This window comes from Haliaeetus albicilla, chromosome 2 (assembly GCF_947461875.1).
Source record: "Haliaeetus albicilla chromosome 2, bHalAlb1.1, whole genome shotgun sequence".
Classification (NCBI taxonomy): Eukaryota; Metazoa; Chordata; class Aves; order Accipitriformes; family Accipitridae; genus Haliaeetus; species Haliaeetus albicilla.
Window position 1 is genome coordinate 12,606,976 of NC_091484.1, and position 10,570 is coordinate 12,617,545.

The window sequence follows — 10,570 nt, forward strand, 5'->3', positions numbered from 1 at the left end:
AGGCACCCACATGCACACCAAATGCACCATCCTTTCCTACGATCCATCTCTGCCACCGATAGCTGCAATGAGTGCTCTGGTGCAAGGTAAAGGTATTCAGCAGCAGGCAGAAATGAGTCATCTCACCTGCTGAAACTTCTTCCCAGCATCGAGTCATACAAGCCCCAAGACAGGAAGGTCTGGGTCCCCATCAATTCTGGGCATTATAAAGTCAATACGAAAAATCTGGCAGGTGGAGCTCATGCTGGCACCTCATTTTTAACTCCTCTGAACTGTCCTGGTCTTCCTGGCACCAAGGCTATGTGTTCTTTTTAATGGGGCTTTCATAAACCTTGTTCCAGGAATGAAAACAGCTGCCAGCGCATGCAGCACCCCAGGGAAGACCCTTGCCTTTTTCCAGAGCACATGAACGGAGCAGGGGTCTCCACCTGCTTTGTGTGCTTGATGTGAAGCTGTGATGTTTGCGAGGGACTGAAGCATGAACTGCCCTGCTAACGCTAGCAGGTGTGAGTAACAAAGGAGAAGGAGGAAAAGGCTGATAATCAAAGAAAAAGAGAAGAGCAAAAAGATAAACCCTCCTGAGAAGTCAGTGTGAGAAAGTATTAATGGTTAACTCACTCTCATTGTGGAGTAGAAGGAAAAAATGCAATTGCAAAGGGAAAGAGAAGTTAACCTTGCAAAGCAAATTTGTCATTCACTCTGCCAGATTATTGTTGTTATTATTTGCTCTTCTCTCTTTGAACGATAAAGAGAAAGCATAAAAATGACCCTCGACAATGGGCATAACACTCTCCCTGCAACCTCCCTGCCTGCGTCCTTGCACACACAAAAAAAGAGGATGCTAAACACAGCCTTTGAAATTCAGGAGGATAATTGATTCTCTGACGCGTAGAAGCCCACAGGACTCCTGAGGGAGCACAGGTATAAAAAGAGGAGATGCACCTCCCTGGCAGCCAGAGGACAGCTGGGGGGAGATCCGAGAGTGCCCTCCTTGCTCAGCACGCATCCCGAGTCCTGCCCAGGCACCGTGCGGAGGGGACAGACCCAGCAAGGCTCACAGAAGCAGCTCTAGAGAAGAAGTATTTGCAACAGGGGAAGTAAACATCTGGGCAGGAGCCAATCTAGGAAGCACTTGTTTTCTAAGGGAACGGTAAGTTTAAGTCTCTATATGTGCATTTAACAAGGTAACGTGTATTCAGAAATTGGAGACAATTAAATTACACTGAAATGCAATCAAAGCTGGCATCAGTAATTAGCTTTGCCAGGTACAATATCCTTTGTACCATACAAGATTTTTTTGTACCAAGTTATAGAATGAAACAATAGTTGAACTATAGGATAAATGCAAATCAACAGAATTATAATATAGATGAGCCTTGTAAAAACATGTTAGACATTTACTAGCTGTAGCACAGTTTTCCTCTTTTGCGATACTGATGTGAGTTCCTTTTTTACCCTGGAAAATGAACACTGTTTTACTCACCCATCAATAAAACTGTGTTTGAGCCAAACCAAAGTGCGAGGAGAAACGCAATGGTGTGTTACAGGTAACGTAAAACCAGCTACAATGAGGCAGAGTAAGGCACTTAAAAGGATTTCTGCTTTTCTAATGTAGTATAAAAGTCTGAACTTTATAAAACAGCAGGCATGGTGAAAGCTTCGTTTCATCTACATAGTGGTATTTTTAAGACTGATCAGGTTAAGGTTTCAGAAACAGTAAGACTGTTATCCCATCTCTCCAACATCATTTTCACAATGCTGCTGTTAGCGTTGCACAGGATGGAAAGAAGCTATTATGCTTTATCTGCTGGAATGGTGCTAAAAGCTCTTCATCTTAAGGGGAATTTATTTATTAATCATTTTTTCACATGCTGCCAGAATGGAAAGTAAGGTGTCCCTCACCTCAGGAGAATTTTGAAGGCGACAAGGTTTTGCAGAGCTGTCAAGCTGCCTGTATGCAGGGTGACACTTCAATTCCCCAGCTTCTCCTCTGAAATAACAGACACTTCTGGGAAGGGGCATAGGACTTTCATTTCAGACTCCTTCCCGAGGGAGAAAGGGAGTCAGAAATACCCAAAAAGCTGGGATGAGAAGCAGACTGTAATTAAGGGAGAGAAGACAAAGAAAGACAGGGGAAGAAAGTAAAAGCCAGAAACAAGCAAAAAAAAAACAGTGCAAAGAAACTAATAGTAGAGAAAGAAAAAAAATATCTTAAAGGGACAAAATGTGATTCTGGAGAAAACCCCAGCATTCAAAGAAGAGAAACCAGATACAGAAAGAAAGTGGAAATCAAGGCTGTATCCTAGGAAGAAAAAATGGAAGCAAACAGCATTGGGCTAGGTTTTCATTTACACTGGTACTTCTCAGCTCACATAGCAGATTTCCTGGTACTGATTAAATCGCCTGGCTGGCACTTTCTATAGATGCTGGTGCCACAGTCTCCTGGTACCCTCCTGACAGATGCTTTAGATCATTTCCTCTATCTAAAAAGATCTGATCTGGGATTTGTCTTGGAGATATTTAAGGGAGAGGCACAAAAGAGGCATGCTTTTTCAAGTTCAAATGAAAAAAGAAAAAAAAAAAGGCAAGCAGGAAATTTGCTCCAATACCAGAAGCGCTGTAAGTCTCTCAAAGTCACTTTTTTTGCTTCTTCTGAGCATTCCTCAGCTCTCTGAGGGGCCAAAGCGATTCCATAAGAGACCAGGTATCAGAGGTAGGGGAAGCCACCCATGAGTTCACAAGAAGCTCTGCTGGAGCCAGGAGCAACAGCACTGCTCCCAGGGGAACAGATGGGGAAGCTGCTGGTCCCCTGGCTGGGAGCAGGAGCAGCTGGAAACAGGGACCGGGCTGAGAATGAGTTTGTGATAGGAAACCCCATTTCTTAGTGCACTACCTTTTCCCATGTCCGTCCATGCACTTCTGGCACTGCCACTAATTCTGTTAACTTCCACGGTATCAAGATTGGACCCACTTGCAAGACCACCGGTCCTTAATTAGCTCTCCCCTCACTTATGTTGATCTACAATCAGGAGAGCGGGCAGCTACATCCGAGCAGTAAAAGAGAGCTCAGTGCTGACGCTTTCCATCAGAAAGGGCCCTATCCTACCACCACCGTCAGTAAAACCCACTGCTGGGAAAGTGCGTTTGGGCAATTAGAAGCCCAGCCAAACCCTTTCCATTTGGAACTGCTCCTTTTGCGAGAAAGTATTGTTATACATTTGGAAGGTTTTTTTTCCTCTTACGGAGATCAAACATCTTTCTGCTCTTTTCTTGTGTAAAATAAGACAGGGAACAGGGAAATTTTAAAGATTTCTATCCACATTCTTAAAGAATCTTTTTTGAGCAAAAGATCAATCACTTTCAATCAAAACTCAGGAAGAGCATTCACTGAAATACCTTTCTACTGTCCCTCGCTTCCAATGACAAAAGCATCGCATTCAGCTCTGGAGGGTGTGCGACCTCAGACAACTCTGTCCTGAGTCATTTGCAGCACTTCAGCCAGCCCCAGGACTCGGACGCAAAGCACCGCAGCTGTCTGTTGGAGGGCAGACACACGTGGCTCAAGCCCATCTCACCTTCCACCAAAGCCGGTGCTCAGAGCTGCGTAGGCGCCTCACTGAGCAGCGTGGGGGGCTCCTCTTGACACAGCAGCAGTTCAGCTCTACCAAAGGGACGTATTTTGGTCCAGCCCCCATTCTCGCCAAGCATGACAACTGAAGGAACAGTGCATTTTGGTTGCCTAACCAAGCTCAGCGCTGTTGCCTTCAATAAATGGGTTTGCCAGGGTTACCTCCAGGCCAGTATTACCCCTCTGCCCAGGAATTTTATTTGGACTTCCCTGTTTCTCCCTGATCTCTGGACAGCCAGCGAGGCAGCCCACTCAGTTGTTATGCACGGACCTGTGCTGTACAGCCATGTGAGCAGACACACATGCCCGGGAAAGCGTAGGGCAGGAGGGGTCCCAGGGGCTGGTCGCAGATGGTCCTGTGCAGGCAGTGAGGTTGCTTTTGGCAGCCCCTGCTAACTACTGCCTTCCAGCATCTAGGTGCTTTTACAGCCCGTGCAGTGGTCCCTGGGGCTCACCCCAGCCTGAGAGCTTTCCTTCAACCACAGTAGCAGGACAGGTCAATAAGGGGGTCCCACAGGGTGAAACCCTGCTGATCAGCCCTGCCTCCCGACCCAAGGGAGACGCCAGCTCCCCGAGGGGTCACACACAGCCACTGCCTCCAGGAATTGCACTCCCCGGGGAAGACTTTGCCACATCCAAGACATTTCTGCATTGGGAAACACCATAACCACAAACACAGAGGCGCGTTTCCAGTCCCTTCATGCCGATAAGTGAGCAGGGGGACTGAGAACACAAAGGTGGCACTTGGCCTCCCCTCCTGGCCCTGAGCATCTCACTGCTGCTGACTCAGACTGCTCTGCATTTCAGGTGACTCCAAAGGGTGGAAGATGCTGGATAAGGCCACCCTGCTCCTGTTCATGCATTTAGTTGCATGCTCCATCTCCTCTCCTCTATACCCAGCTCTCAGGTAAGCTGCTGAATGTTTTATCCACGTTGTCACTCCCTGTCTCATCTCTGACCTTGTGCAAAATAAGCACATGCGAAATTAAGGTTGCCAGCACTTTGGAAAGCCAGATGAACTGTATGTGCGTTGGTAAGCCTATTTCTTTGCTCTGGCTTAATTTTTTGGGGTACACTGCTAGCCTAGGGGTGGTTTCCAAAGAAGGCAGACACCTGACAGAATATTTCAGCCCAAACAGTTGGTTTTAGAATTGAATGCTGGGTTCTATAAATGGAAATCTGGCAATCTCCAGAGCAGGCAGCACCTCCAGCTCCATCACTGAGTAAAACTTGTGCCTGCAGGCCACCTGCATTGAAGTCAGAACTGCAGATATTCTAGTACGTGAACTCAACAGCTGCCTATTAATATTTCAAGTCGACTGTTAGAAGTTCTAATATTACTTCCCACCATTACAAATCGATGGAAGCACAAAATTGAGCACTGGGTTCTACAATGTGAATTTGCAACATCCCATAGAAAATGCTTTAGCCTTGTGCCAAAGCCATGGTATAACGATACCGGAATCGCTGGAATTTTGCTCGAGAATGTTGGAAGCTCAGTGAGGGGGAATTGTGTTTGAGGCAGCTCTATCAACCATCTTTTCACTGCTGAAATAGCTTCAGGGCAGCTTCTAGCTGGGGACAGTGACGGACAACACTTGCGTTACTGATGAGATGGGTATGGCAAAAGGAGAAAAAAAAAGCAGGAGAACAGGGAGCAGTGGTCAAGAAGACTGATCCCTGACTGGCAATTGAGCACGTCTCGCAGTATGCCTTGGGTTTGTCTTGCAGGTACAATCCAGGGCCAGTTGCTGGGAAGGCCGTGAACTTCCAGCTACAGCACAGCAGACCATTGCAGAGCCATAGTCCCTTAGCAGAGGAACAGAAGGAGGAGGGTTTGTTAACAGACCCCACTGAGAAAAGGTTTGTACCTCACCTCTCAGCCCTGCTGCAGCAAGAGTACGCTGGTTATGATCTTCCCCCAGCCCAGGAGCAGACCAGCAGGTCGCTTAGTCCCACCAGCACCACAAAATCCAGGCTCCAGGGGGAGAACCCAGCTGAGCCCTGCAACCAGACCAGAAGGCTGGGACTGTGCCAGCTCTCACCACTACCCATGTTTACAGCCATGTCCTGCTGTCTCCCAGCAGCAGGGATGTATTGATAGAGGCAGTGTCACAGGCCCAGGGCTCCTGCAGGGAACATAATTTCCCACCAAGCTCTGCGAATCCCTCTGCATGGTTGTTAGAGCCTTTCCTTTCCAACCCTGCCAGGAGATGGAGGATGGTTATTTCTGTCTGAAGCACAGAGGACTCATCCTTACAACAGTGGGAGCAGCCAAGTGGCTCGTGCTTCCTTTACCTGTGGATTTTCGGGAGCCTGGGTCTAACCACAAGCTAAAGACCTGGAGGCTCCTGTCACCCTGTCCCAGACACAGCCCTCCCAGGAGGTGACAGTGTTGCTGCAGAGCACAGGAATGTCCCAGCCCCAGCTCTGCCCTCTCCCAGCCTGTGGCTCTCCTCCTCCTTCCCACTGGTTCTCTGACGTCACCTTTGGTTTGCAGGTACTCTTCCTTACTTGTTTTACGGTGGATACTGATTAATGGACATTTTATTTTGCCTCCTGCCTCCACATCAGGACTGAGCTCCCTCAAATCCTTTTACCCTCCAACACTAATGCAGTCCAATGCCAAAAGGCATTTGCTATAGTTACCTGCCCCTGATACCAGCAGTGTTACATCTGGTGTATTTTGTCATCTGAAACACCCATTTCTCAGCTAGATGGTTCATTGCTACCTCAGAGAGCACACCTTATGCTTGTCTTTCACCCTAGGATGCAGCGCCATGCTGATGCTATATTCACTGACAACTACCGGAAATTCCTGGGGCAGATTTCCGCCCGCAAATTCTTACAGACCATCATTGGCAAGCGGCTTGGGTAAGCTACAGTGTTTTGCTGTCCTAGGGCTGTTTTGCTTATTACACTGGGCAGTTTTTCACGCACATAGCGGATGTAGCTGCTTTCCACTGCAACAGAAGCAATCTCTCCTGCTGTTCCACATCCCAAAGGGCATCCTGCATCCCTATGTCTCGGATCCTCCTAATCAGAACTATCATTAAGCAGCCTAATTAACCCTTTCCTCCAAGGCTACAAGTGTCAGATCAGCTGAGAGCAATACCATAATATCAACAAGCAATAGTATTTGCATATAGTAGTTGCAATGATCATTCACTGGTAGGGAACAGTTTTCCCCATCCTGGTTTGAATACTGAAACAGCCTCTCCACTACCACCCAGGTAGCTTTGGCTAGATAGATCAGTGACTGCCACTAAATAAGACCAACTAGTTGGATGCGAGCTGGCTCCTATCCCTCTTCTAACACAGAAGCAAATACAGCTGACCAATTTTCTTACTGGAATTAAGCAGAATGGCCCTAGGCTCAGACCCAGCAGGTTCCCTTACTGTGCTGCTCAGCCTGAGCCAAACTTTGAGCAAGGGACTAAAAAGCATCTCTGAAACAAAGATGTTTCTCATCTTTGCGTAACAGAAGCAGTGAGAGCAGCCCAGGAGAAGGGGTGCACGAATTTCTGACAAGGCGCCAGTCTGACAGCATTCTGATGGACAGCCGCTACCACCAACAGATGGTACTAAGGGACTTCCTGGGAGCCATTCTGCAGAATCAAAGGTAGGTGGGAATCAGTTCATTATCTGCTCACTGCAGAAGGACATTGCTGCCTGGCTTCCAGATGTGAAGCTACTGGATTAAGCATCATCTTTCAGGTACACTCGGGGGAAGAATGAAGCTCTTACCTGACCTCATAACCCAGCCCTTCCCTTATGTGGGCAAGTAGGGTGCAGATAAGGAACAGCCTGTCCTGAGGCAGCCCACACCACACACAGTAGTAAAAGAGTAGTGGAAAAAAAAGAATTTCTGTCTCAATCCCAATTATGCCACCACTACCCTATTCTGTTCTTTCACAGGCCTCAGGACATCACCAGCAGTCGGTTAGAAGGCTTTCCCAGCACCTTGGCTAAACTCATGTAAATACTTCTCCCTTTTTCATCTCCCCATGCTCTGGTAAGTACCATTCCCTGCTCAATTCTGTACATAATACACTGCTTCTGCACTGCTCAAGCGGTTTGAAGGCTCTTCTTCAGTGAAGCCAACTCCCACTGCTGTCCATGAAAAAGGGTGCTTGCTGCAATTTAAGGCGAAAAAACTCCCAGTCAGTTTTGTCAAGTACCTAAAGTCCTGTTAGTCTGAACACATAGACCATGAGTGTTGTGAAGCTGCATGCAAATGTCTGGGAACAGGCTTGCAGCAGCCAAAAGCAGCCTTGTAAAGCTATCTGAGACGGTGTGCCCAAGTATCTAAGCTAGGCTAAAGGCAGACAAAAGTCTTTCCCCAGGAGCAGATCCTGCCTCTAGATCCCTGGGACATTTCAGGTTTTCCCCGCGCTGAATAGGAGAGAAAGTCCTACTATTTTCCATACACCTCACTCCTGAAATTAGTCACCTGGAACTTGAATTACGCTCTAAATCTTGCCAGCCCTGGGGGACTGAGAGCCAGCAAACAGTCCACCCTTGGGAATACCTTTACTCGTACAAACATCAGTTGTCCTGTTTGAAGCAGCCTTATCTACTCCTCTGTTGCACAGAAATTAGGCCTGTCCAACCCTAGCCAGCACAATATAAAGGGGTGTGGAGAGACCTGTGTACATAGTAAACAAAAAGGGGGCTGGGGGGGGGACGGGGGGAAGATCAGAATGTTACATAAATCGTGCCTATGGATTCAGCTGGGAGAGCATGGCATTTCAGCAACTCTCTTGTCATGCTTGACTTGGTTACCTTTCCACAAATAAGGTCATCCAGGAAAAGCCTCGAAAGAATGAAAAAACTTCTGTATGCACTCACAAAGTTTTCTCATAATTCTCTTTTCCTCCCACTTATGTCTAGAATAATTCAGAGCTCACGAATCTAACTGTACAGTAAGCCCTTCACAGCAATGAAGACATTCCTGGATGTGACCAGCTGGAAACTGATGCATACACTCCACAGATCTGTTCAAAGTAACACAGTTCTGATGCACTACTTAATTTACTTCAGTCTTTACAGTTTAACTCCCCTCTCTAAATACTGGTCTGTGTATTGAAGCAGAAAAAAAATACCTCCGTGGTTTAACCTCAGGCTGCTTTACATACAAAGACTAAAACAACCAGTACACTTGTAATCCTGGGGACATACTGCCTACTAATTAAGACTTTCAAATCATGAAGCATAGCAAAATTTCTGCCAAGTCATCATTCTGTTTGAGGGCCTGATTAATAAACATGAGGCCACCAAAAGGCACCTTTAGGCAACTTAGTAAATTGATTACAGCCTCCTCTAAATAGATGCTGATGGCACAACCACACAAGCAGCTCTGATCAGGGTGAGGCAAGACATGAATCCACACATCTACCACCCATAAGAAATGCTGCTGTCGGCTGCTGCTGTCTAGCTCCTTGATACAGAGCCCTGGCAGAAAACTGCACTCCAAAAAGCTCAACTACAGTTACTGCTCAGCCTTGAGGTGTTCAAACCGAAGCTACACCTCTGCAAGAGCTAAAGGAGATCTCTGTGCATCAGATTAGGCTGTCACTATGTTTTAATTTAACATGCCATCATCCAGTGGCTCTGAACTCCACCGTGGCTAGACTTAAAACTGTAAATGTTTTCAAAGAAGTAAGTTATTAACCCAGTGATCTCATACAGCTACTTCCTTCTCTGTCACCCCAATTCTCCTATTGTTTGTGTAATAATTATGTCTTCAGAAATGTAAATAACATCAGGATGGGGTCTGCTTTCCCATCATTAGCAGGAAATAAAAGTTGTTCTAAACAAACCTGTCCAACAGCAGGTCAAGATGGCTTTTTGTCTGTTGAGAAGTTAGTTTCTTGATTCTGGGCCCAGAATGGAAGATGTCACTCAAAGACAGCAGTCAAGTGCACGGAGGATGATTCAGAGCTGTGCTAACGAAGGCACGAGGTCCAGTACCAATAACTCAATACCAGGCTGGAAATACAGTGGCATACAAACACCTATTAAAGCCTCTGAAATCATCCCTCCTTGCACCCGAACAATTCCTTGATAGTCTGCAGTAGATACCATCTCATTTTTCCTCAGGTGACCATGTTTAGGACAGTAGGCTTCAGTATGCATGGAAATTAGTTCATACTTGCCCTGAATCCCTACAGCCTGTTCAGGTTTTACAATTCCAGCACTATGAAAATATTATGAACTGCCCAGCAGGATGGGAAGCAATGAGGGGATGTTGAGGGAGATCAGTGAACCTGTGACAGCAGCAAGCACACTAATGGGTATCTGTTACCCTTCTGCAGGCAGGCAGCTGTCACAGTGAGACATAAGGCATCCTTCTGCTTCACAGTACAGCTGGACGGAGAACCCGCAAAAGAAAAAAATAACCTGAGCAGGCCTGGTTCAAAATCTGTTTGTAAACCTGTTCTATAACAACAAACACACTTGAAGCTGTTAGGAATTACACGCTCCAAGGAAAAGGAATTACAAAAAATGAAGCAGCTTCCTAAAGTAGTAAGTAAACATGGTAGCAAAAAAAAATTACAAATCTGTTAGGTGGCATAAAAGCTATATGCAAGCACCAGATTGGATACTCCCAATAAAATCAAAAGACCTATCAAAAACACTTCGGAAAGACATAAGTCTGCATGATTAAACAGCTGGGCAAGTAGAGCTATTTGGAATAAAAGGGACTCCTTTGAACGTTCAGTTTACATCAAAATGGGAAAACAAATGCTCAAACTCTGGGAGATTAACTATAAAACCAAATAAATCAAACCAGAAAACATCTGAGGAATAAAAGGCCAAAAGAATAAAAACAATCTTTCCTAACGCATAGCTAAGGAGGTAGAAAATCAATAGCAACATGCACAGCTTAGATAAGATACATCACAGTAGCACTCCATGGTTTTCTTTTTGCATCTGTGC

At 46.2% G+C, this 10,570-nt stretch overlaps 1 protein-coding gene across 1 annotated transcript; it reads left to right on the forward strand.

The window, feature by feature from the left end:
- The first annotated feature begins 943 nt into the window (after window positions 1-943).
- On the forward strand, window positions 944-9,622 carry GHRH (growth hormone releasing hormone). Its single transcript, XM_009926864.2, has 7 exons — window positions 944-1,150; window positions 4,436-4,535; window positions 5,360-5,491; window positions 6,398-6,502; window positions 7,113-7,250; window positions 7,547-7,643; window positions 8,522-9,622. The coding sequence occupies exons 2-6, from the start codon at window positions 4,456-4,458 to the stop codon at window positions 7,608-7,610; spliced, it is 519 nt and encodes a 172-aa protein (XP_009925166.1). The 5' UTR covers window positions 944-1,150; window positions 4,436-4,455; the 3' UTR covers window positions 7,611-7,643; window positions 8,522-9,622.
- The last annotated feature ends 948 nt before the right edge of the window (window positions 9,623-10,570 follow it).

What these genes read in the sequence shown, in the direction of transcription:
- GHRH (XM_009926864.2), top strand. Translation starts at nt 4,456, where the DNA reads ATGCTGGATAAGGCCACCCTGCTCCTGTTCATGCATTTAGTTGCATGC. An exon ending in CCTCTATACCCAGCTCTCAG is followed by an intron (nt 4,536 to 5,359) that starts GTAAGCTGCTGA and finishes TTTGTCTTGCAG; the next exon opens with GTACAATCCAGGGCCAGTTG. An exon ending in GCCATTCTGCAGAATCAAAG is followed by an intron (nt 7,251 to 7,546) that starts GTAGGTGGGAAT and finishes GTTCTTTCACAG; the next exon opens with GCCTCAGGACATCACCAGCA.